A 27,139-nucleotide genomic window follows, 5' to 3' on the forward strand; every position below is an offset into this window, starting at 1 on the left:
CTCTCCAGTGAAGCGTCGTCTGAAACAGCTGCTGTACCAGCATCTGGATGGCAAACAGAAACTTCTGAAGACAACATCTTGGCTCACCTGGCTTCAGGAGGTGGACAAAGTCAAGAAGGCTCAAGACCATCACCACTGGACTGTTCTCAGCAGGTGAAGCAGCCGGAAACGTGGGATGGGGTGATGGGGGTGTCATGTGGACAGGAGTGGAGTGGCCTGTATGGTTTCAATCATGCCCTTTTGGTGTGAAAGGCGATGGTACCTTTAAGCCATCAACGTGACAATCCTGATTCATGTTATTTTTTACATACTAAAGATCCAGTTACATACTGTATGAATGAAGGAGCATTGTACATGTGATTCTTCCAGACTTCTAACAGCATTCCCCACTTTGGCACGTGGTTAACCTCATGAACTCTAGCATCCCTATTCTGGGCATGTCATATAGGCAAACATGTGGAGAAAATAGCTGATCTACAAGCTCACAACTTTGCATTGCCAGCTTGTAGATTGGCAATTTTCATCAAAAATATTTGGTGTAGACTAGAGGGATAAAAGATGGGGACCAAGTATAGACCCCTGAGTTGAGTTGATCACCTTTCTTTTTCCATTTCACACCAGCCACATCCAACAGTGGCACGTCTACACTCAACACAGAACCAAAGTGCATCTCTGCCTTGTCACCGCTACAAGCCGGCGAGTCCAACACACCCTCTGCTTCACCTTTACGTCCTGGAGGGGATGTGCCCTACGCAAGCGGTCCATGGTCCGAACCGTCATCTATCGATGGAAAACGAGACTCCTGGAAGTCAGAGCTGCCAGGCACCATGTCGCCCGGCAGCTGTCCCACTGGTTCTACCAGTGGAAATTGGCGCTAGGCAGGAGAAGGGAAATACGACGCATAGCTCTGGAGCTGTGCAGGGAGTGGGCGAGGCATGCCAGGCAGGCAGTGGCTGACCATGGGAGGGCCTTTGTGTTCTCACAGGAAAGACAGAAGAGAGAGGTAGCACGGAGGTGGGCTTGCTGGGCGAAAGTGTATGGAGATGTCAGGAAGAGTGTGGAGTTCCATCAACAGAAGCTATGTCACAGGTTTGTACATGTGTGCACAGTATGTGTGTGTGTATGTGAAATAACTGAATGTCATGATACTTCACAATGTGAAAGTGAGAGACATTAACAGTGATACACGCAAAAAAGTGCTTTTGGTAGTTCCTTAAAAATGGAACACACACCACTGGTCTGGCATGAGTAACCCATTGAATATGACTACCAGTACTGTATATTTGCCATTATTGATGATGAACATTTTCCAAAACATACCATGGATTGTTTGACTTTCTAGGAATACGATCACAATACTAACGTGATTGTATACAGGGATCTAACTCAACTTGCAAAGTTTTGGCTAACATTTGCAAAGTTTTGCCAAAAAGAATCCCTGGACAATTAAATTCAAATGCCCATGACTTATAAACTGAACAATTATGTTATGCCAGTATTGACTTGATTATTTAATGAGTCTGTTAACATTTTAATTATGTTATAGAAATCTACTATATAAATAAAGCCTAAAGGAAAACTGTTTATATTTGTGTAGCCTACAATATATGGCCAATGCTGTGAAAATTGACATGTATTGATGCTGGTGTGGCCCATTGCCCATAATTTACAGCTTCAGTGTAAATGTTGTTCTATATTCACCTCTCGCTACCCCTTTTCTGCTCACGTTAGTGTCCTGCTAAGCTGGCATTCCTACACCAGCTCCACCATGGCACAGAGGCAAGAGTGTGCCATGCAGCAGGCTGTCAGCACTGGGAGGCTAATGACCCACTGCTTTAACCGGTGGAGGTGTGAGCTGGACAAGGAACAACACAGACAAGAGCAGCTGGAACAGAGAATGAGCTGGTGGAACGGCAGGTTGACTGAGAGGGTCATGAAGTACTGGAGAATGGCCACTAGAGGGAGCTCACAGCTTAAAAAAGCCAACAGACGAATACTGAAGCAGGTGAGACTCATGAGACTTCATGAGATGCATGACTGCGTGCAAAGCGCACATGTATGAGTGGTAAAGTGTGTGTCAGAGCAGTTCTCAGAAGACGTTGGATGAAATGTAATTCTCATTTCATTTATTAGATTATATATATATCTATTCTATATATATATTTAAAAAAAAATATCTCACAGAGGAAATGCTTTCCCATCTCACATATTGTCAAACATTATAAGACAAAGAATATCTGTATGTTTAAAAAAAAATCAGAAATTATTTTGAAAAAATAATTATAACATTGTTTTAGTAAACGTAAAATATAGTAATAGCCACAGCCCCAAAACACTGTTGTAGTTGGTTATTGGATTCATTATATAGAGACTTCTACACAATGAATGAGTGAAGCAGTGTGTCTGTGGATAGAATACAGGATGCTGAGCAGGTTCTTTCAGCTGTGGCTCCAAGCTCTCCATAAAGAGGTGTCCATGTGGAGCTCCATTCATATCTTGGACAGATACCACTTTACTAGTAGAGCCCGTATCTGTATTACATGCATTTTCTGTGGTGTTTGTGTTTGTTTTTCCAGTGTTTCCAGGGCTGGAGGCAGAGAGCCCACACACTCAGAGCTGTCACTGTGCTGTGTGTGCAACAACAACACAGGAACACAAAGCGGGTCCTGCGAGCCTGGAGGGAGTGGACCCGAGGTACCAAACTAACACAGAACCTTTCTCAGAGAACCTAGAACAGTGCATTATTTTTTTTTTACTGATTATTGGACTGGGCAATTAACGGAAAATATATCAAAACCAATAGAACCAATAACCGACTTACGTAGGTTATTCGAATAATCAAGTTTTTTTTCCTTATATCAACGAATCAACAAAATAATTCTTGTAGATTTTTTATAATCGCCTACATTTTAAATTGATTACGGATTAACCACTTAACCCTGTATTATACATTGTTAATTTAACATTATACTAGAGAATTTTCATTGAGTCTCAGTATCTATTTACTTTCTCTAGGTGGAGCTAGAGAGCCATTTATTTGACACCATGTATTCTCCCTTGACTGTCCATAGGACATTAGGTCCTAACATTATTTAATTTCAATGACACATGAAGTGAGACAGCAGATTGTGTTTTACTGATTTGTATTATAATAATCTAACAGGATTTTGCATATTGCCTGATTGCCTGCATATACCCTTGTAATCAGTAACCTAATAAGTAAATGGAATCTGAGCACTTTCAACACTTTGGGTTATCACAAAATCAATAGACTACACCGTTAACTAAAGTAATCCAAAGAATCCGTTTATCATTCTACTCTGCGCTTCATATCTGGTGAACATTATGGGACTCATCACTGCAACCTGTATGACATAGTGGGTTGGCCTTCCTTGGCAGACAGACAAAATAAGCATTGGCATCTGTTTATTTTTAAGGCAGTTGACGGGACACTACCACTGTATGTTAAATCTCTGCTAGACTGGAACCATGGATCCTATAGGACACGGTCAAATGACTGGCTCTGTTAAATGTTAAAGGTCCCCCGACTAAAGACTGAACTGGGAATCTGTTCTCCTATAACATACGGTCAATTTAAAAATGTGATTGCACTTGCAGACCCACCCACAAATGTCTGCAACTGTTTTTAACGTGTGTTGTACCATACATATAGGGTTATGTTTTTGTTTTGTTATTGATGTGTATGTGAAATTGTATTTGAACTGTGATGTATCTTGACAACACACTGCAAATGAGGGCAACATCAATGTCCCCCCGAGATTAGATAAAAGTTTGAATGAAAGGTTTGAAAAGGTAATCAGATTCCATTACTTACGAGGTTACTGATTAGAATTACATGCAGGTAATTAGTAATCTGTAAGTGACTACATTTTGAATGTAATCTTCCTGTCCAGAGTGTGGTGGTCAGAGGCAGATGTCAGAAGCAGTGTATCTGTGGATAGAAGGCAGGATGGTGAGCAGGTTCTTTCAGCTGTGGCTCAGGGCTCTACATCTCCATAAAGAGGCGTCCAGGCGGAGCTCCATTCATATATTGCGCAGGTACCACTTCACTAGTGCCTGGCCAATATATCCGTTTATATCCGTTTTATATAGCTTTTGACCACATCTGTATCAGCAATTGTGCAACTGATGTGTAGTGAAAAAAGAATTAAAATAAAAAGGTTCACACTGTGATGCGTTGTGAGCTTGTAGATCTACAATCTTTTAATTGAATTGAACTGAATAGCGGTTAAAGTGGTTAAATAAAATGTTCAGGTTATGTTTATTTTATATTTACTTTCTTGTTCATTGTGTAATTCATTCATAAACTTCATTTAAATGTATTTGTTTATTTAATTGTTTATCAGATTATAAGTTAAATGTTCTGTTCTTTATAGCCTTCTGAAAACTGCATTTTATGTATATTAAGTTTTGCAAACTTTCTCAGAAACGTGGCAGTTACACGTGGGAGTTAGGTTACAGTTACAGGATAGCAGATACTGTATGACTAGTTGGACTAAATGTCCAGCACGCAGACAGAGACAGCGGATGAAAACAGAATCTTGGGCACTGGTCACAATTAAAATAAATACATCTTTGTAAGTAGATTTAGATATGGAATAGTCTTTAAAGTGATCTAAAAAACAGGAGCATCTGCTTAGCTGACAAGACAACTCAAGTGAAAAACATTTCCACCAAAGTGGAAGGAAGAAAGCGACACTCCAAAATAAAAATCTACTTTGCTCTGATGAAGGTCACACGCTGAAACACATCAGATTAAAAGAAAGTGAGAACAGGTCTTTATGTTTAACTGTTTCAGGAGCCCAGTTTCATTTATCTTTTTTTTTATTGAAAATCCGTAGAGTCTCACTTGAGTACAACTCTACGTAATCAGTTATGCAGTTTGCGATAATAGCTGTGCACTCCACCACCCCACTGCTGCTCTATAAACATAATGTTTAACCACTTGAACCCTAGCATCATTAGTCTGGGTGGAACATTGGCCAAAAATAACAGAGCTTGTAGATCGGCTACTTTCGGCGATACTTAGTGTAGCCCATCGGAATGCGGTCAATTAAAGCACAGGGTTTAAAGTGGTTAAATCATAGATATGTCTGATGTCATAAACTGGCCACATGGTCCAAGATCCACATGGGATCATGCCGTTATTAGACAGTGTGTTTTTTAAACTAGTTGAAACTAAATTAAGGGTTTCTTCTTCCATTAGGACAGAGCTAAATACCGGGTCTTGGATAATGAATAGCTTTAATTTAGGAATATTGTGTTGTTTTTAATATATATGGGACCCGTCCCTGACTTTGTTCCCCCATTGAGCAAATCTCCATTAAATCACTGATCTGCCTTGCACTTCCTTACATTTCAGACCTTCTCACCCCTTACACGCATCCATGTAATCCTAGATCCACAGACGAGCTGTTACTCACGGGCCCCAGCACAAGGCTCGTAACAGAAGGCAATAGGGCATTTGCCGTAAGGGCTCCACATTTGTGGAGCTACCTCAGTGTCCATTTATATTTTAAAAAAAAACATTTCCTCACCTTTTCTATGCTTTGAATAATAGACAGCAAGACTATGCTTTCATTCATATTTCTTGTTTCATTGTCTCTTCTATGTTCTTATTTACTGACTGCACTGCAAATATTTTTGCATCATCATCATCATCATTGTCATTATTATCATATTGTGCTTTAATATCCCCCATCCAGGTTTATTCAAGCATGGCGAGGGTCTGTGGTGGAGCGAAATTATAAATTACAGATGGCACAAGCTCGGATAGGCGCTCGTCACGTCCAATCAGCTTTCAGTATGTGGAGGACACGTGCTGGTGCATCGGCATTGGCAGAAAGACAGAGGTCGTTAAACCTCACCTACTGGTCAGAGGAAACGTCAATCAGAGGCACTGGGATGGAAATGGGCCTCGAGACAAAACTGAGGTACTGTTTTAACTTGACTTTACTTTATTTGTTTATTTGGTAGGGACAAAGCACATTAATGAAACTGAAACAAGATTTATGTATTACATGCACCTGATTAAGTGTAAACATGCAGATTTAGCGTAAGCTGATTTCCAACCGTAGTCCCCAAAACATTAAAACATACAAACATAACAATAAAAATACATACCGGCACATAACAAACACTCAATTACAAGCAAACAGAGGCGTATTAAAATACAATTTAAGAAAGCCTAACTAGACTATAACTACTCTATACAATAAACTTGAATAAGTGGTCGCAAGTCTGGTTATTTTTTAACCATTGTTTGAGTTGGCCTTTCAATTTCAATTCAATTCAATTCAATTTTATTAAAATGGAATTGAATTCAATGTTTGAATGTTGTGAGGGTGGGGCTTTCCCTTGGTGTAACTGGGAGTCCCAATTTATGCATCCTTTGATAGAGAGGACATTCTGTCCAAAGGTGGTCCATCTGCGGTGGACCTCGCAGTACCCTCTGGTGTCTGACCTAGTGTCACGTCCAGTGTCTCTTTTTCTGTGAATAAATTCCCTTAGGAAGGGGGGGGGGGCAGTCCGTGTAGGCATTTATAGATAAAACAAGCACTTTTAAAAGCTCTACAATTTTCAAAACTTAAGAAGTGATGTTTTTCCACAATCTGTTTTTGTTGTGTTGTTTGATTCATTTGCAGTTCAAATTACCTAATGTTCAAATATTATTAGTTGAGCCGTCTCTCTCTCTCTGGTTACTCTGTAGGGAGTGTGTTTGTCGCTGGCGATGCCATGCTTTCCAGATGAGGATGGAGAGGACGCGAACCCAGCTCCTATGGGACAGCTGGAGAGACCAAACAGCTGCTGTGTTACTGTTGAGGACCATGGTACACACAGAAGCACAAAAACACAACTGGGCCAGAATTGCGCCCTACCAGGGCTCAATTTCGGTTCCTTCAATGTCACATCTACATTTGTTGTATGGTGTGGCTCTGCAGGAGGCTAGATGTCTAAACAGTGGTTCTCAAGACCCCTAAATTCATATGTATTTGGCCGCAGACCCCCATTTGATAAGAGGGCCCCCATAACATTTGTGTTGTTAGACATTTTCAAGATTATTCCAAATGTATCACAATTTGTCACTTTTTTCTTCCTTTTTAAATCCAAATTTTTAATAGCTGATGTATACCAACAAATTTCACTAGGGACCCCCTGGAGGACCCCTCAAGGACCCCTGGGGGTCCCAAGACCCCTCTTTGAGAACCAATTCTACAAGAGGGTTGGTCTGCATGTGTGTGCGTGTGTTTTTGTCCAGAGTTAATTTTGCTAACCACTTGACCGATGCCAGTATAGGCCAACAAGAACCATCACATATTTTCACAAAATGTCTTATATGGTTTTAAAAATATATAAAACAACTATAACCATTTAAATGCAGCGTTTGATGCACATTTATGAACCTCTGTGTTAGCTGCTAAAAAAATTAATGTTTAATTGACGGTGAGTTCACATGAGTGAGGAAAAGAGTAACACAAAATACACATCGAGTAAGGCGCAGGGGACCCCACAACCCCATTTCTTTCTATCTTACGGTACAGTTCATAGTCATTATGTTAATTGCTTAATTAACCAGTCAGGGAGTGAATTAGCTGCTTGAGTTGCTGTGCAGCACATAGACATACTTAACCCCCATGTCTGTCGTCCTTTCTGGGAAGCACACAGACAGACTGCGGCAGGCGGCATGGCTCACTTGGAGAAAGAGGTACATCACTTGGCGGGTGTCATGTGACTTCTCTGCACGCTACAACAGGATGCTGCTTGCTCAGGTCAGAGACATTCAGTGCACTTTACACGTTCTAATCAAATCATGTAGTGATGATGACATTTAATGAAAGCTGCACTTGAGGAAAAGAGCACTTTTAAGTGATTTATGAGAAAGAAGGAAAGAAAAATAAATAGACGCAAGACATGACTAAAAGATATGTGCCCAATAGCAATTTCAGACTTACATAAAACTACAATTGAAATTGAACTTTTAATGAAAAATTAAAGTTAAGGCTGAAGATGCCATCTGAAAGTAAACTGAAACATCAGCTGCAAGGAAATAAAACTTGAAAACAGATGCTTCGCCATTTTTAGAACTTGTAACTCAGATCCGGAGCCATAAAGTCCTGATTTGTCACACTCCTTGTCGGTAGTGATGTTGTGTAAGGCTACCCGTGCAGCCATTCCACAGACTTGTGACAATTCCACGTAGCTTCATTTCCACTTATGACAATTCCACAGAGCTACATTTCAACGTATGACAACTTAGAGAAACCTTTTATGCAACAGTGGTGACATTTGTCTTCAACTCGGTGCTTTTGGCCTGTGGTGGACCGGAGACAAATTTTATTCCATATTCTGACCAAACCTAGATTCACATTCACATCTGTCTTTAAAACACACACACACAAAATGTGAAGTGTCTAAACTTTTTTTTTGACTAGGCACCAAAAAGCACGATTATTCTACAGATAGTTGGTTTTGTCTGAATGTTGCAGGTCTTTATTATGTGGAGGAGGAGGAGGAGCAGCATTGACTGTGGTGTGACTGGAAGGTGAGCTGTGACCATCTGGATACTGACATTACTTTTTAATGCTGCAATCATTTTCGTGAATAAAACGTTATTTTAACCAACATGTATGGCAGAGTATGTTAATACAATTGAGAATTTTAGATCCTGGTGTCAGTTAGGAATCCTACTCGTTGACAAAGCTCACAACATTATCTGTTATGTGAAGATTCACACAGTGATATTTAAAAATGCTTCCTTGAAAACTGTTTCGGATAAGGCCCTGATTTGTTACGCTCCTTGTCGGTAGTGATGTTGTGTAGGGCTACCCGTGCACGTGCAGTCATTCCGTTGTAAAATTGAAAAATTTAAGTTAGGTTGAAGATGCCATCTGAAAGTAAACTGAAACATCAGCTGCAAGGAAATAAAACTTGAAAAAAGATGCTTCGCCATTTTTAGAACTGGCTCAGATCCTGAGCCATTAAGTCCTGATTTGTCATGCTCCTTGTCGGTAGTGATGTTTTGTAAGGCTACCCGTGCACGTGCAGTCATTGTGTTGTATAAGGCTACTCGTGCAGCCATTCCACAGACAATTCTACGGAGCTTCATTTCTACTTATGGCAATTCCACAGACCTACATTTCCACGTATGACAATGAGAAACCTTTAATGCAACAGTGGTGACATTTGTCTTCAACTCAGTTCTTTTGGCCTGTGGTGGACCAGAGCCAAATGTTATTCCATATTGTAACCCAACATAGATTCACATCCACCTTCTGCCATTTCGCTGTGTAAGGCAACGTGTCTAGCCATTTCGTGTAAGGTTACGTGTGCACGTGCAGCCATTCCACAGAGTTACATTTCCACTTATGAAAATTCCACGTAGCTTAATTTCCACTTATGATAATTCCACAGAGCTACATTTCAACTTATTAAATGTAGCCAGAATAGAGCCATAAGGTGTTTCCTTGGGGTACATGCATTTGCCCCTTCTCTTGCAATCCAGGGAGATATGGGTTGGGAACCGATGGAGATTAGGCAAAAGGGAGAAGTGATACAGTTGTGGAACCGTCTCATTAATCTGCCAGAGGGTAGGCTAACAAAAAAGGTCTTCAACTGGGCTAAGGCTCACAATGACCCCTGGATAAAGGAAGTTTTTTCTATTCTCAGAGAGGCAGATTTGGCTTATATGTTTCATAATATGCTTCGTTGTAACATTAACCTGTTGAAAGAAAAAATATTTTGTAATTACAAAGAGAAATGGTCAAACGACATATGGTCTAAGCCAAAACTTAGATCATATGTCCAGATTAAGCAGTGTTTTGGTACTGAGTCCTATGTCAGATCCTTTTTAACCAGAAACCAGCGGTCATAGTGTGCTCTGCTGAGAGCTGGTATCCTGCCTCTTGCTATTGAGGTAGGTCGGTTCTCAGCTGTGCCAGAAGAGAATATGCAATGTATGTGACCTGAAAGATGTCGAAAATGAATTCCATTTTATGTTTTATTGTACTCTGTATGACGATTTGAGGGTTGCTTTATTTGATGTAATGCAAAAACAAAAACCTGATCTATTCTGGCAAGATGATGGCCAGAAGTTGGAGTGGTTGTTTAATTATGAGGTATTTAAGACGGCACATTTTGTTTCTAGTGCCTGGAGTAGAAGACAATCTCATCTCTTCAAATAGGTTCTTGCCTCTGTTAAGATGTGAGGTAACAGGCCTAATGTTGTATTTTAAGTTGTATTTATGTAATCTGCCATGGGCAGGAAGCTTGAGTGTTTTAGTTTGTTATTTGTTTGTTTATTGTTTTTGAATTATGTCGGTTCATCGTTTGTCAAATGAAATGCTAGTGTCCTGTAAGTCCATATGGGCTGGGCTTCCTTTGGAAGCATGACACTTTAATAAAGAAAAAATCAATCAAATCATGTAGCTCAACAGTGTGACAAATGTCAACAGTGGTTAAAGGTAGGGTAAGTGATTTTCTTTGGTTAAAATAAGTGTTAAGTAGCTCTATATTCTGATAGTACTCATTGATATAGAGTGTTTGTTCAGTAAAAGGAGTCTCCTTGTCTCTCCAGCTCTTTATAAAACAGAAAATGCATTTTCAGTTTCATTTCCAATTTTATCCAATCAGGATAGAGAACTCAATCAGGATATAGATTAAACAAGTGAAATTGGAAGTGATGACACTAAGAAATTAGCAGGCAAAATTGGAACTGGAACACTATAAAAATGCAGCTTAACAATGGGTACTTTCTCCTGATTGGCTGAGATTTTAACACCTACCGGAAAATGTATTTTCTGTTTATTAAAGAGCTGGAGAGACTGGGAGACTCCTGTTACAGTACTTAACAAACACTCTATAGCAATGATTACTATCAGAATATAGTGCTTTAACCTTTTAACAAAACACTTTTTGTTTTAACCAAAAAATATCACTTACCCTACCTTTAACTTACACTTGTCTTCAACTCGGTTCTTTTGACCTGTGGTGGACCAGAGCCAAATTGTATTCCATCCATATCTGTCTTTAAAACACACACACAAAATGTGAAGTATCTGGCCCTGGCACCTAGGACAGCGTGTTGTGGGTTCGACTCCTGATCCCGATGACCTTTTCTGCATGTCACTCCCCGTCTCTCTCTCTCTCTCCCCGTTTCCTGTCTATATATATACCGTACTGTATACTGTCAATAAAGGCAGAAAAAAAAAAAAAGCAATATTATTCTGCAGATAGCTGGTTTTGTCTGAATGTTACAGGTCTTTATTATGTGGAGGAGGAGGAGGAGGATTGACTGTGGTGTGACTGTAAGGTGACCTGTGACCATCTGGATACTGACATCTACTTTTTAATGCTGCAATCTGAGACTTATTTTTGTGAATACAACTTTATTTTAACCAATATGTATGGCAGAGTATGTTAATACAATTGAGAAATGTAGATCCTACTGGTTGACAAAGCTCACGAAAAATGTCTCAAATATTTTCTGTTTTTACATTATCTGTTATGTGAAGATTCACACCGTGATATTTAAAAATGCTAGCTTGAAAACTGTTTTGGATAAGATTTAAGTCAAGTCTGCTAGTAGAAGCTGAGCTCACGCTCATCTTGACTGCTGGGAAGACATTACTCCAGCTAGTGTACCCTCCTTGTCAACAAAATATCAGCAGGCAAACATTGCAATGCTGGAGTGGCAACATACTAACACACACGCACGCACGCACGCATGCACGCACGCGCACACACACACACACACACACACACACACACACACACACACACGCACACACACACACACTCACACACACACACACACACACACACACACACACACACACACACACACACACACCTTTCTAGAGAATGCATCATAGGCAGAATTTAATTGTGTTGCTATTGAGCATATCTGTGTTATACCTCTCTCTATGCTTTGGATGAGCAGTTTTCATTTAAATGAATGGGTGGGGATTTTTTTAATGCCCTTTCCAGTTCTTACATAGCTCAATGACCCCACTGCAGTGAAACGCAGTGGGGTCATATACAGTATGTACTGTACTTCCTATACAGTATGTACTTCCTGGAAGCAATAGATCCCAGTACCACGATGGTACAACGGAACAGTACAACCTTCCGCTTGGCGTTGGTTCCACAACAATACTAACTTTGACATGGAAACATTATACACACACATACACATATAGGGGCGGCGGTGGCTCAGGGGTAGAGTGGCCGGTAGAGCGGTAGAGCGGCCGGATGGGAGCCGTGAGGTTCCCAGTTCGATCCTGGGTTCCCCCAGAGTTAGTGTCGAAGTGTCCTTGAGCAAGATGCTGAATCCCTAATTGCTCCCGATGAGCAGGTTGCTGCCTTGCATGGTTTCCCTTCGCCATCGGTGTATGAATGTGTGTGTGAATGGGTGAATGTAATAATGCACAATCTATGTACAGCGCTTTGGATAAAAGCACTATATAAATGCACCATGGGTCACTAACTAAATTTTATCTCATTTGGTCTCCATTTATAAATTATGTCACAAACCTAACGTTCACCTGACATAAACAGATCTAGGTGGCCTATGATGGGATCTTGGGCCAGTGACAGTGCCAGGAGGTTGGGTTTACTACCTAATTATTTTTACTTATATATATAAATGTATGTGACTGTGGCCGTTTAGTACGGAGACTGATATTGGCTCTACTGTATGTGTAGCACGGTCGGTGTTGTGCCTCTTATGTGTGTTTTTTTTTTTTTTCCATTATTATTATTTACTATTATTATTATTTTATTTTATTTCCTTTGCTTCCCTTTGTTTTTTTTTGTCTCGTTTTACTTTTGCTTTTTGGTAGATGGATGTACCAAGCCCCTGTACTGTGCCTTGGTGGGGGTGGGCGGGGGGAGGTGGGGTTGTAGATTGAGGACAGCACTGTCAATTGCTGTCCACATGACAAAGTTAAAAAAATGAAAAATAAAGTCTTTAAAATAAATGCACCATTTACCATATGCATGTCCAGCCAACATAAACACAATCCTCATTTATATTTATTTTTTAAATAAAATAAAATTGCTTTTATACAACAGTTCTACAAGTGTAATTTATTCATTAACAGTATAGTGACAGATCTTTTCACTTCGACATAAATAATTGTAATATTTGAAAGAAATTACCTGAAAGGGTTCAAGGGAAGTGGAATACTTTTTATAGCCACTGTTTACAGACAGCCATACAAACGGATAGATTTGAAATAGTATTTGCTTGCATGTGTAAATGTGTAGTACTAACAGAATAGAATATGTATTGCACACACGCCATATCCCTCATACATACTATGTAAGGTGTTTCCAGCAAACCACAGTCAGTTAAGTGTACAGTTCTATAACAGTACACGTGTCCCCCCTCTCCACACACACACACACACACACACACATACAACGCTAATGTCTTTCCAGAGAATGCATCAGAGGCATCTGATGTTGGTTTCTGTTATGGTTAAACTCCACTGCATTTCACTGCAGTGCTTCATATACAGTACTTCCCAGAAGCATGGAATAGATCCCAACACCACGATGGTACAACGGATCAGTACAACCTTCCACTTGCCTTCAGTTCCACAACATGTCACACTGTTTCAACGCTAACTTCAATTTCGAAATATTATCAACTGTTGGGGGAATTTTCAAGCCTTTATTTGACTGGACCCCAGTAAGAGTAGCCTTCACTGCTGTGAAGGCTAATGGGGATCTGTAATAAACAAACAATAAACAGAGATATAGACAGGAAATGGCATTGGGAAGGACATGCAGCAAAGGGCCTTCGGGTCGACTCTGGGTCGGCTGCCCAATTGAGCCAATAGTATTTGCTCTACCAGCACCAGGTGAGTCACAGGGGCGCCCCAGATTTTTTCCCTTTGACATCAATTATTGTAATGCAATATTTGAAAGAAATTAACCGTAAAGTTCAAGGGGAGTGCATTTTTATAGCCACTGTTTTTACAGACAGACATACACACTGTTTACAGACAGATACGTCAGAATCAGCTTTATGACTTGAAATAGAATTGGCTTGCACGTGTGTATATGTATACCGACATAGAGTATGACTTGTACACAAGCTACGCCTCTATGTAAGGTATATGTTATACCCCACCGCAGTGTTTCTTGTACTGTACTTCCTGGAAGCATGGAACAGATCCCAGCACCATGATGGTACAGCGGATCAGTACAACCGTCCACTTGGCGTCGGTTCCACAACACGCCACACTGTTTCAATGCTAACTTTGACGTGGAAACATTATCACTGTTTCAGGTACTAATACACGTGGATCTCACACTCATGTCCAGACAGCATAAACACAACTCTTCATTTTGATTAATATTTACAACAATATTTGGCACTAGAACCTTTAACTGGCTTTTGTTTCTATTTCATTATTGTGAATATTTAATTCTATGAGGGTAAATTGCTGTTCGAAGTCTCAAAAGGTCCTGTCACACATATAGTACAGCACAGTACTGTGTAAGGCGTTTCCTGTAAGCCCACAGTCAGTTCAATTCAATTCAATTCAATTTTATTAAAGTGTCAAATCACAACAAATTGTTGTTCAGTGTAACGTTGTATAACTACATATAGGATCTCAGCTGCCATCTCATCAGGCACTTACTGTACATCCACTCATGCTCCCCGTTCTCCCAGTCCAGCCAAGTGTTTGGATCATGTAGTAATATATAGTCTGCTTTCATGAGTTTCCAATGGGCCTTCAGGAGGCCCATAAATCAAATGGTTCTTTTTGACTACGAAGGGTAAACCAGAACTTCATGACCTGGAACTTTCCAGAACCGTTAATGTTCTGTGAGTTTTTGTTGTTGTTTATGTTTCCATTATAACCAGAACTAGGGAGGTACTTTATAAATAAAAATAGCTGATCTACAAGCTCACAGCGTGTCACTATTTAAAATAAAATATTTGAAGGTACAAGTTCTGAATTTTGGGTTCCAAGAACTCAGTGTTAGTACCTCCTCATCTGAAACCCGGAGTATGAAAACGAATCCAGAACCCGTGAAATACATTAGATGGCACGGCAAGGTTCACTCATTTCTTGTAGTCGAAAATATTCTTCAATATGAGAGATGTATTTTAATTAAGCAATATGAGAGAGAGTGATAGATAATATTTTTTTTCAGCATTAAGAGGCCTCTGACCTGAGCAAGCAATGTGTAGAGTGCAGTGAAACACATTAGGCATTGACTAATCACACACAGACACATGCACACACACGCATGCACGCCTATACACTTGCACGCACACGTACACACGTACAGTCCACACAATCTTTTTCATGGCAGCCATATTGACATGACATAGTAGGATAAACAAGTGTTACCAATGATACTAATCAAGGTTTGATTCCAATTAGTGTAGCAGAGACTTTACAGTGAGCTAACATGCACATTAGCAGCTCGCTTGACTCAGTTTTTACCTAAATGGGACGGAACCATAATTAGTATTGGTAACACCTGGGTTTACACTACTACTGTATTTCATGTCAAAATGGCTGCTGTGAAAAAGGTCTATCGAACCACAGCTGATAGCGGCGTGTCAAGGTAGAGGGATGAACACCCCCCCCCCCCCCATTTCCGCCACATTTAGTCATTACTAATGCGATGGCCATTCGGAACGCATGCCTCTTCACTTATGCAATATTGTAAAGCAATGAACTATAAAGTCCATGGGCGGTGGAATACTTTTTATAGCCACCGACAGATAAATACATTTGAAATAGAATCTGCTTGCATGTGTAAATGTGTGTACCAACATAGAGTATTGCACATGCATTATGACCCTCACACTTACTACGTGTGGTGGATCCGTAAACCATGTTGTATAACTGTAAATGCCCCTTACATCCAATAATGTTCCCCGTTACCAGTCTAGCGAGGGGTTTAATTCATGCACAGTAATATAGCAGCATGCTCTCCCAGCGACATCGCTGTGTAAGTCGTAAATGTCAAGGACTGACTGCATCCGATGAGATCGGATCGCTCCCTGTATACATTAGCGCGAGGAGAAAAGGTCCCTGTGGCACCATCCCAAAACAAGATGTCCTATTCTTGAGGATTACCCAGAACTGGCAACTACACAGAACTGGCAATTACACTACTTGAGTTGTAAGCCATGTGTGGTGGGTGTCGTATATTATCAGTGATAAGGTCGCAGGCCTGCCTTGGAAGAGAGTCGAGTCAGAGTTGAAGATACTTTGTGAGTCTTTATTTACAAGACAGCGATTACAGCAAGGTGTCTGTCCTTGGATCGAATGACACAGACAGAGCACACAAAATCACATCAATCAATACAATTTATACCTTTCAGTCAAGAGATCATCCCTAACTTTCCAACTCCTCTCCTAGTTCTCATTTGACCAGTCACATTCAACCAAGCTGGAGGCTGGACAACCCAAAACTCAGCACTCCCAGTCAGTGGTTGAACCAATTTGCATTTACAGAGAATTACATTAACAGGGATAAACATTAAACCATATTTCCACATGAAACTTTGTAAACCGTCTTACTCAACATGTTGTTAGCTTTTGAATGAATCCAATAACCTGTATACGTTAGTGATTGTAGACTTTGGTTTCGATGAACTTCATTGAAGACATTAAATTGTGGCTTTGTGTGTGAGCAGTAGACAGACTGGCAACTTCTCAAGAAAGGAACTAGGATAATTGATATGATAATGAACTCACTAACAATGATCTGGCCAAAAGGGTTCTTTCAACCCCCTATTTTTACTGTTCTACTGTAAACACTCAACTTTGAATAACAGGTGAAGAAGGACCAGGGTGCCCTTCCAAACAATGGATCAAAAGGTTTCTAAGGTGGCAAAGAATGAAAGGCCAACAGATCTACAGAAACAGATGGTGGAATAGACTTTGAATGTCTTCGCAGAACAAACTTGGTAACTTTATACTAAAATCAGACCTGGGCCAAGATTTACGCTTAGTTGCGCACAGAAAACAGTACATCTACAAGGTCAGAGCACGTCCCACAATGAATTGTGAACTTGTAGATATGCTATTTTCGGTGTGCAACACCCGCACGCAACTAAGTATAAATCAGGCATATAGCACAACCATGCACACAACTGACACATGATACTTTATCAACACATTTCCACATAGGGAATTTCACTGGTCACGTACACAGTGAGAGCTTTATTGAAAGAAGACCTGTTCCACATGCATAGTTACAGCTATGCACATCTATTTATGTGGGCCAAACAAACTCAGGCAGCATGTGAGCCAATTGGCTAAATCATCAGTTAGGTCAATATTGTGCTGACGTTTTCTCAAGGGTTGAAGTGACCCAACATTTTGTACTTTTCCTTTTTATAGGATGACCCAGAGGGTCTCTGTGACAGAAGAGGCTCGATCCATGTGGCTTAGATGTGGGTAATATGTCAGGAGGTTCACAACAAGATAAGAGCTAGTATACGTGTTCAGTGGTCTGACTTTATCTGCAGAGCTTTGTTTGGAAATGAAGGTTGCATCATTATGTTGAGCAAATCGCTGATATGCACAGGCATGGGAAATCCCCAGTATGTCAGTGGAGACAGGGTTAAGCCAGGGAATGTCCCCTGGCATGACCTTTGTATTCCAAGTTATATTTTATAGTAGTGTACTCCTCATGTAGTTGCCATAAACTGTTTACATACATTGGGCCTGTTGGGCACCGGCCTACTTGAGAACAATACAAGTCGGGAATGCATACCGGCAGATTTTGTGTATTAATATGATATGTGGTACACATGGATAAATTATTGAAAATGTGACTGAAGCTGTAGTCTTAACCACTTAAACCCAATTATGTATGCCAAAAAAGCCTAACTACAGGTAAATGCAGGTAATAAAGGAAATGCTTTAATTGAGCAATATAAACCATCTGAAATACAATAAATATGAGTTTTTTTAATACAAACCTGTCTCAAATATACAATGCTTAATATTTTGTCCAATACTAGTCACTTGACAGTGTGCAGCCAGAGAGACTGAAGTCTATGATAGATTAAAATCACTCACGCATCTGTCTGGTAACATCTGGTATCTCATGACACTGTCCTACAATGTACATTTTATATGAATAAAAAACACAATTTTCATTTAGTCACAACACACTTGCATAATGTAAACATCCTAAAATGCTTTCTAGCCTTATGCGTACAGTAGGGACTCTGCAGCATTGACATTTTAATTTAAAAAATAACAATACATACCATTTGAATTACTATTTGGCATCTTATTGGAGAAAGAATAAACATCTGAAAACAAAAACTTAAAATACAAAACCTTTCCTACCAATATGCATTTTGGGGGATTCTATTTGAGTCATCATTCCACTATAATGCCTTTTAATTTATAAGGCATTTCTCTAAAAGACATATATTTTTAACATAATTGTTCACAAATATCCCCAAAATAATAAACCGTTGTCTCCAGCATTAACAGTTTTAAGTTAGTGCTCCTAGTGATGTCATCACAGAATACTTATTCCATGGCATGCTAAATACTGCTCAGGAAAATGATGGAAATCAGGCAATAGCGTGGCTAATGACAAAATACATCTTACAGAGCTGTTTGTGTATTATTGGTGAAACGCCCCATGCATATTTGCTAATTTCCCTATTAATAATGCCTGATTCTAAAGCATATTAAGATGAACTGGTGATGGTGACCTAAATATATGCCAATTTGCGGTCAAATACTTAATGTGTAAATCCTGTTAACCTCATGCTTTGATTGGTCTAGCTAAAATGTTCTCCATTCGTTGCCCAATACAAAGCTAAACATAAAAAAACAAAACACAGTTGTATAAAAAGTATTTAAAAAACAAATTCACATCCTGAAGTAAGAATACTCCAGATTTTAAAATACCTTGCGGTGTTCGAGTCAAGAGCCCTACAGTAGGCTCTCAATAGCAGCAACCAAAAGTACAAAACAAACAAGTCAAGAGTCACATCGCTTTTCCCACTTCTTGTCAGCAGTCAGGTGGGCCTTGAAATCTGACATTATTCCGAGATAGTTCCCTCGTCGTAGGCACATTCGTCATGGTGCTCTACGGGCGCGTCAATCAGTTCAAACATGTCATCAATGACCTGCCATAGGCAGTTGTCCAGGGGGAAGTCATTGTCCACTAGGTTGACCAGGAAGTAGTTGTCGTGGATGTATTTAATGATCATCCGTGAAGGCGACTCGTCTTCGTAGAGTTTAGCCCACTGCTCGATCCACAAAGCGAAGGCCTCGTCCTGGTGAGAGGAAAGAGATTCACTACTTAACCCTACATACTTCATTCTATGCCAATTAACAAATAGCTTGTAGATCTGCCATTTTCTAGCTAGGGTTCATGTGATTAAGTCAGAGGGAAATTTGTAGATTGTAGGCTATTCTTTATGACTAATTGTCAATCATTATCAGTATTTAAATAAGGATTTTACAGAAGGACGATTGCTCTTGTGGGACTGTAACTCCCATCCAAAGACCGTGGCTATGATTTATAGTGCCGTTTCTCAAACTGTGGATTGAGACCCAAAAGGTGAGATGGGAGACGCAGTCTTTAATGTAAGAATTATACAAGTGGGTCCAGACCTCATGTCAATGCAGAATGCAGGTCACAGCATGAAACAAACAGAACACCGCCATTTTAAACCAATGGCAATTTTATCTTGAAACGTGCATTCACTCCCTTCAACTTTTTCTCTAAATACCAGAGAACAAGTGACCACCACAGACAAAGTAGGAACACACAAAGACTCACCTTCCAATACATGAAGCTAACAGGGTCTACTACGGTAGGCTGGACAATTTCCTTGCCTGGGAAGATACCCCACGTCACAGCATTGGGCTGCATTTCATGAGCGTTGGTCAGATTACGGCCCTGAAGAGACATGTAAAAAGACCAGATTAATAATAATATTTTATTTGTATAGTATGCTTCATGGAATTTAGCTCAACATACTGCAGAAATCGACAAATAAGCAAGAGAAGCCCCTAAAAAACAGAAATTACCACATCAACTGGATACATTTCAAAGGTAGTTTTCAACCAGTCACACCTATGGTAAATTATGTAAGTGACATTTCTTCACAGAACTCACATGTACGTTGACGATTTGGTAGTTGACTCGAGGCTCATATTTCTTCAGTACTTGGAGGAGAGCAGTCACGTTTTCACTTGATGTGAAGAATTCCAGGTAGGACTATTGCATTTGGAAAAATGACATTAAAATGACATTAATATTTAAGCACTTAAACCCTATATACTTAGTTGTATGATACCTATACCTTTTCGTATGATAGCGAAAATAGCTGATCTACAAGCTTGTAGATCTGTTATTTTAGTTAATGTGGCCAAAAAAGAAAAAATCATCAAGATGTTCCACTTCCGACTGTACATTTCAGCTCTGACGGAAGTTGACAGACAGAAGGCCACCTTGATTATATATCAAGTTTACTAAGCAGTGCTACAAAACATTGTCCTGGCCGTGCAGCATTTTGAATGACCAGTTCGTAATAGCTTGTATAGTACTGTCTGTCTGAAGGTCCTACGGTAAATTAGCAATTAACAGATAGCCAGTTAATTGGCAATTAATAAGGAAAGTGTATTGTACTGTGTGAAGTAGAAGAAAATGGTCTTACCTTCTGGAAAACATAGCCTCCAGCAGGTCCCCAGCCAACTACAGGGTCTGACGAAGGCTTGCCATTGATGTTGGGCTGGGAGTTAATGGTGAGCACTCCACGCCGGTTCAGCTTCTCCAATTCATCTTTCAGCAGGTTCGTTTCTTGGGCCAGGGGCTCGTCATTCCAAGGCAAACACATCACCTAGCGATAAGAAGCCACAGTTCTCAACAATGGCATCAAATGGATTATATGCTAAAAAACATTTTAATTGTTCATAAACCTTTGCTTTCTGAATACAGTCCTGTTCTAAGACACACACATGGCCACAAGAACTAACAAGGGAAATTATTAATCTAGAAACAATTGGTCATTTGCCACACGAGAAGAGGACTGCTTGTGTGCTGTAGGTACCTTGTGTCCGTTGCGGTTGGGCTGGTTTGTGATGTAGGATGTGAACACCTCATAGACACTGGCCTCACTGGTCAGTTCCTCGCCCCACATCTTCAGTAGATCATCTTTAGATGACTTGCTCTTCAGGTAGAACAGGTAATAGTCATTGAGCTCGCCGAAGGCTGGAGACGAGGAGTTGCCCCTGAAAGAAATGTATCAACACAGGTGGATATTTTGATACCCATTGACAAAACCAAGGTTCATGTGCCATTATATACATTTTTCCAGAGTACCCAGGCCCAATATCTTAATTGGTCTGGGAGGATACCATGTGGATCATGACCGGTTCGTTTTTTTATTTACCATCTGCCGTTGGGGAAGTCGTCCCAGTCCTGGGTTCTATAGATGTAGCTCTTGGGTCTGGAGGCCCAGAATATGGGACGCACGTCCTCCACCTTCCGTTTGGGGTTGGCACTTGTGGCCCAGGGAAGAGAACGTCTGGCAAATTACAATATAAGCTCATCAGAATGGAGACAGACTAGTACGCATAAACAATAGAATGTGTGATTCCAGGAGCCTCTCCTTCCCCATCTCTACTTTGAACATTTAGTCCTAAAAATACTGCATTTCATTTCAAGACTCTTTCAAAACAATAGAATTGAGTCTCTGAACACTGACCTGGGGTCTTCTATCCACAAGCCCAGCTTGCGGAGGACCTCCATGGTAGCCACCTCGCGGTTCAGTGTGTAGAAGTGGAGGCCAGGCACTTCGCCACTATTTAGCAGGACGCGGCACATTTCCACTGCCTGGTCGATACCATAGTTGCGGATGGCGGCGTCGTTATCTTTGATTGGCTCGATCACCTTGGTGATCTCCTCAGGAATCTCCAGCTTGGACAGTTTGACGAGCTGACGCAGAGACTGGTAACCCTGGTGTGGGACAGGTTTATCCCATTAGATGTTCAAATATAACAATGATACGATGATAATAGGTCAGACAAGATGGGAATGTATGTGCCCCCATCCTCGCCACGTTTAAAACCACACTAAAAACCCACCTTTTCAGACTGGCATTCCCTACCTAATCATAATCTTTTTTTTGTTTTTATTTTTATTTATTTTCTGTAAAGCGACTTTTAGTACGTAGAAAAGCGCTATATAAATTGTATGCATTATTATTATGTTGTTAAGTTCTAGAACGGTGGTTCCCAACCAGGCTCTTGTTTTGATGCATCCAAAAAGATTTAATAACTCACTTTCCAGACTATTTCTAAAGGAATCCTTATCTATATCTATCTGAAAAGATGCCTTTATTACATCTTCATATCTTGAGCATTAATGTTAAGTAAAGTAATACAAGTTGTTAAATTTAAGCCTGTGCCTGAAACACAGAAAGTTAATAATAATAATTTATTCCCCTTTGGCCGTTTTGGGGGACTTTGTAACTTTACATTTGTACATATGTGAAAACTGTCCTCTGCATTTAACCCATCCAAACTATTAGTAGCAGTGGGGAAGTGCCATTAATACGGTGCTCAGGGAGCACTTGAGGGAGAAGTGTGTTGCTTAAGGATACTTCGACACATAGACGGGGGTCGAACAAGGCAATCTTCTTGTTACCATACAAGAAGATTGAAGGCCTCTCTATCCACTCAGCTATGGCTGTAAACAGATGCACTTATTTGCTGAGGTAAAGTCTAGTATTTCCACTCAAGTTACCTGGATGGGGAATATTCCAGGTATGATGGGACATGTGATGCCAATGGCCCTGCAGTCTCGTACAAACTTAAGGAAAGTGTCGGCCAAGAAAAAAAGCTGTGTGACGATGAAGTCAGCCCCGGCATCCACCTTCTCCTTCAGGTATCTGAGGTCGCTCTCATAGCTTTCTGCGTCAGGGTGGCCCGTTGGGTAGCCTGGGCACAAATCACACATTGTACACCGCGGTTATTATGGGCTTTCAAATTCACTAAACTTTCTAAACACCCCACCACTTAAATTGTACTGAAATGGCTCAAAAATATAAAAGGGCGGCATTAGTTGTTGTCACCCAGTATTTCATCAAGGGGGTGGCTAAGCCTCTCGATGACAGACAGACGCCTACCTGCAACACAGACATCAAAGTAGTCATCGAACTCAGAGCGGATGTGTTTGACGAGGTCTGTGCCATAGTTGAAACCTCCTTCCTCCTCCTCCCAGTCTGTTCCAATTGGGTCTATTGAGATGGGAGAACATATTCATCTTATTAAACTAGACAAAAAACACAGGTACACAAACTTGAGAAGCAAACATGAAGCCGCTGGAACCCTAAAGTAATTAAAAGTCCAGTTAAACGTATTTATAGCAAATTTTGCACAACAGCACTAGATATAGACGCCAATGCGCTTGAAAATAATATAAATAAAAAACTATTCATAATAGCCTACCGGTATATAAGGCCCAAATAGTGAATTATACATAATATATAATTATTGTAATAGTGTAATCGTTTGTGCTTTTGTGTGGCTTAAGTTGTACAACTGTAGCAGTTGTGTGGCCAACGGCCAATCAAGTATTACATTACAGTGGTAACACTTTCAAGACGTATTGCCTTTCATGGACGAAGCTCAACCCCAAAAGTCCTGGCTTCAAACAGCCCCAACAGTGCCCCCTACCTCCTCTCAGTGCCATGATGTTTTTGAGGCCCAGGCGCTTGGCTTTGGTCAGGTAGCCAGTGATCTTCTGTTTGGTCTGCTGGCAGCATGTCATGTGGAGCACGGTCTCTAGACCGCAGTAGTTCACAGACGTGCTGGCGATCATCATGGACGAGGTCTCCTTGTCTGAGCCTGGATCTCCCGCTGGGTGCCAAGTGATGTCGATGAACAGGGGCCCTCCAGAGCCCATGCGGTCGAATCTTTAGAAATAAAATAACGGCACACTTAAAAGAAATGGCCTTCTGGCGTTGCATGGCGACGACGAGTAGTCTAATATACACTGAGGATGCACACGGAATCCAACAATCCTCTTGAACATCCTTTGATGTAAAAGAAAAAATGAGAAAAAAAGGGGAAACCCCAGCATGAAGCACTGTTGCTAAGCAGTTGAGTCAAGGTTTTCTTTGGATGGTCTGATCTCTCCCAAAATTAGAAACAAGACAACCAAGAGTCTAATATGAAATGTTAAGCGACACTTGCTTGGACATTGTTAATTTTTCAGGGTCTGTCATAATGGACCAATTCCAGAAAATAGCTAGATCGGTTGTAAAATCCCAAGGAAATGCATCCCCCTTCTATGTACTGTATGTTACACCATACATAGACGATGGAAGAGCTTTATCAGACACCACACGTTAATAATATTGTAATGTCCACAGTTACAGGTGTGACATGCCTGAATACAGGGGCAACACACACACGCAACATGCCTTGAGACAAGGTTGACGGCTCCACTGGCAGTTCTGGGTGGGAAGAACTCTAGGGAGAACCAGAAGTCTCCGCTCTCAGCCCTCCGGCGCATCTTTTCCCGCAGCCTGTCCGTGCGGTCCGAGTCCAGCAGTGGGGTGGAGCACCGGGAACTCTGATTGGAGCTGCAACTGTCCCCGCTGTTACTGCTGCTGGCCCCACTGGAGTCGCTTTTAAACACCTGATTCACCATGGTGTCCTCTGTTGTTGACTGGGAAGGAGAGAGAAAGCATATTAACATTGATAATAAGACGTGTATAAATCCCCATAGAGAAAATGTAGTTTACACTATTTCTAAAACACAGACATGCACATGGCCTAATAAACACGGAGTGATGGGCTGCAAGTAGAGGCGTCAACCGTCCAGGAGCAGTTTAAAGGGATTGGTGCCTTGCTCAACAGCACCTCTCCTGCTACCAGTCCACACACGCGTCATAGTCCATACTGTGGACCATGCTGGACTTGAATCGAAAACCCTCCATTTACCAAGGCAAGCAAAGTCAATAGTGACTAAAGTCACTGCCCCTCTCCCCTCCTCATGATTACTTTATCTAGACGTCTGTCTGCTGTTCACTCTGTTGTGTCTTATCTCTCTGTGTATGTCTGCCCGTTAGTCCGCTGTACACTCTGTTGCTTCTCTCCTCTCTCTGTGTCTGTCTGACTGTCTGTCTGTCTGTCTCTCTCACTCTCACTTTATCAAAAAACGCATGATATCGCTCATAAACTAAAAGTCCTGTCGGACTCGGCAACACAAAACTCCGCTCGGCTAGTTAGCTTAGCTCAACCCACATTGGATGCCAAAGTAAATACAGTTAGTTTGCAATCCTACACTACTAGCTCGGCTGTAGTCCTGCATGCGCGCTGTTCGTGCACATGGAGATGGAAGCTCTGTCAGAGTGAATTACCCGGCTTTGTGGAGTCTTTGAGGCCAGCATGTAGCTAACGGGTCTTTTATATGCCCCGGTGTCCCGATAGACACTCCTCCTCTGGTCCCAAAACAGGAGCGTGAAACTGTTCAAAAGAACTCCCGCACCACACAGAGTATCATGTATCCCATAGCCTGGGCGACACGGCTCTGAGCCCGGGAATACGGTCCCACTGTGATTGGCTAATTTGTTGTCAACAATGTTCCAGGGGGTTGTGTTGTGGGTTCCTGACTGTTGTTTAGAGAGCTAGCCTACAGGCCAGACCGCACCAATGCAACTACTACGCAACTCCTTGCAACAAAACAGTTTTAAGGCCAGTCCACAATAGCCCCTTGAATGTCTGTGATCTTACATACAAATTGAAATACATGAAATGTATGTAAGATCATCACAGACATTCTAGGGCTAAGTCCACACCAATGCAACTCCTGAGTCCTTGCGACTGCCATTGGGGATAATGGTTGCAACTTGTATTTAAGTAATATGTATTTATTTGCCAAGCCTTGACTTACGACTTGTAAAACTGTATTTATTGTAAGCTGTGGACATTCAATAAAATACTTTTAAATCGCAAGTAGCATGTTGCAAGGAGTTGCATTGGTGTGGACTGGCCTTAAGACAGTGTCAGTCAGATGTATCTTCATATCTTGAGCATAAAATAGGGCTTAAGTGGTTATAGCACTCGCATTATCGTTAAGTAAATTAATAAAAGTTGTTACATTCAATAAGCATGTCTGAGAAATACTTGTGTGCGCCTGAAACATAGAAAGTTAATAATAATAATGTATTCCCCTTTGGCTGGATCAAGAGTATATTAGTCTTTATCGAGTCTGACTTTTACTTTCGTATGCATATGTCAAAAATCCAAAATCGATAAAAAAATCATAATAATACTTCTATGATAGTCTTGATCCAAGGCTATATTTGCACCGCTGATGCTTGTGTGGTATCTGAAGGACACTAATACACTGATTTTAGTATAGTTACCAAGTTTGTTCTGCGAAGACATTCAAAGTCTATTCTCCCATATGTTTCTGTAGATCTGTTGGCCTTTCATTCTTTGCCACCTTAGAAACCTTTTGATCCATTGTTTAGCCAGGGCATCCTGGGCCTTCTTCACCTGTTGGGTATTTACAGTAGAACAGTAAAAATAGGGGGTTGAAAGAACCCTTTTGGCCAGATCATTGTTATCTCTGAGTTCATTATCATATCAATTATCCTAGTTCCTTTCTTGAGAAGTTGCCAGTCTGTCTACTGCTCACACACAAAGCCACAATTTGATGTCTTCAATGAAGTTCATCGAACCAACGTCTACAATCACTAACGTATACAGGTTATTGGATTCATTCAAAAGCTAACAACATGTTGAGTAAGATGGTTTACAAAGTTTCATGTGGAAATATGGTTTAATGTTTATCCCTGTTAATGTAATTCTCTGTAAATGCAAATTGGTTCAACCACTGACTGGGAGTGCTGAGTTTTGGGTTGTCCAGCCTCCAGCTTGGTTGAATGTGACTGGTCAAATGAGAACTAGGGGAGGAGTTGGAAAGTTAGGGATGATCTCTTGACTGAAAGGTATAAATTGTATTGATTGATGTGATTTTGTGTGCTCTGTCTGAGACAGAGCACACAAAATCACATCAATCAATCAATCAATACGACTGTCTGTGTCATTCGATCCAAGGACAAACACCTTGCTGTAATCGC

The 27,139-nt window shown here is 40.8% G+C and overlaps 3 protein-coding genes across 3 annotated transcripts in view; 2 read left to right on the forward strand and 1 right to left on the reverse strand.

Moving 5' to 3' along the window:
* The window catches only part of LOC308096514 (uncharacterized protein), a gene marked incomplete at its 3' end in the record, with an annotated part of 71,855 nt that extends 67,481 nt beyond the window's left edge, over positions 1–4,374 (forward strand). Inside the window, exons 6-11 of the mRNA XM_080443934.1 lie at positions 9–153; positions 622–1,089; positions 1,732–2,005; positions 2,577–2,694; positions 3,915–4,059; positions 4,368–4,374. Coding sequence (XP_080300060.1) covers positions 9–153; positions 622–1,089; positions 1,732–2,005; positions 2,577–2,694; positions 3,915–4,059; positions 4,368–4,374 — 1,157 coding nt within the window. The remainder of the gene's footprint in view (positions 1–8; positions 154–621; positions 1,090–1,731; positions 2,006–2,576; positions 2,695–3,914; positions 4,060–4,367) is intronic.
* A 1,468-nt stretch (positions 4,375–5,842) lies between these two features.
* LOC308097339 (uncharacterized protein) lies at positions 5,843–8,715 on the forward strand. Its single transcript, XM_080445083.1, has 4 exons — positions 5,843–5,954; positions 6,731–6,851; positions 7,680–7,790; positions 8,508–8,715. Exons 1-4 carry the CDS (start codon positions 5,926–5,928, stop codon positions 8,565–8,567), a joined length of 321 nt encoding a protein of 106 aa, XP_080301209.1. The 5' UTR covers positions 5,843–5,925; the 3' UTR covers positions 8,568–8,715.
* A 9,192-nt stretch (positions 8,716–17,907) lies between these two features.
* Positions 17,908–25,525, reverse strand: mthfr (methylenetetrahydrofolate reductase (NAD(P)H)). The gene is made up of 12 exons (XM_080444919.1): positions 25,412–25,525; positions 24,470–24,717; positions 23,721–23,959; positions 23,171–23,281; positions 22,789–22,982; positions 21,749–21,999; positions 21,434–21,568; positions 21,092–21,272; positions 20,699–20,881; positions 20,158–20,259; positions 19,819–19,938; positions 17,908–19,309 (listed from the first exon to the last, which is right to left on the reverse strand). Exons 1-12 carry the CDS (start codon positions 25,439–25,441, stop codon positions 19,073–19,075), a joined length of 2,031 nt encoding a protein of 676 aa, XP_080301045.1. The 5' UTR covers positions 25,442–25,525; the 3' UTR covers positions 17,908–19,072.
* Between the last annotated feature and the right edge of the window lie 1,614 nt (positions 25,526–27,139).

Source organism: Gymnoscopelus braueri (genome assembly GCF_963280865.1).
Source record: "Gymnoscopelus braueri genome assembly, chromosome: 12".
Lineage (NCBI taxonomy): Eukaryota > Metazoa > Chordata > Actinopteri > Myctophiformes > Myctophidae > Gymnoscopelus > Gymnoscopelus braueri.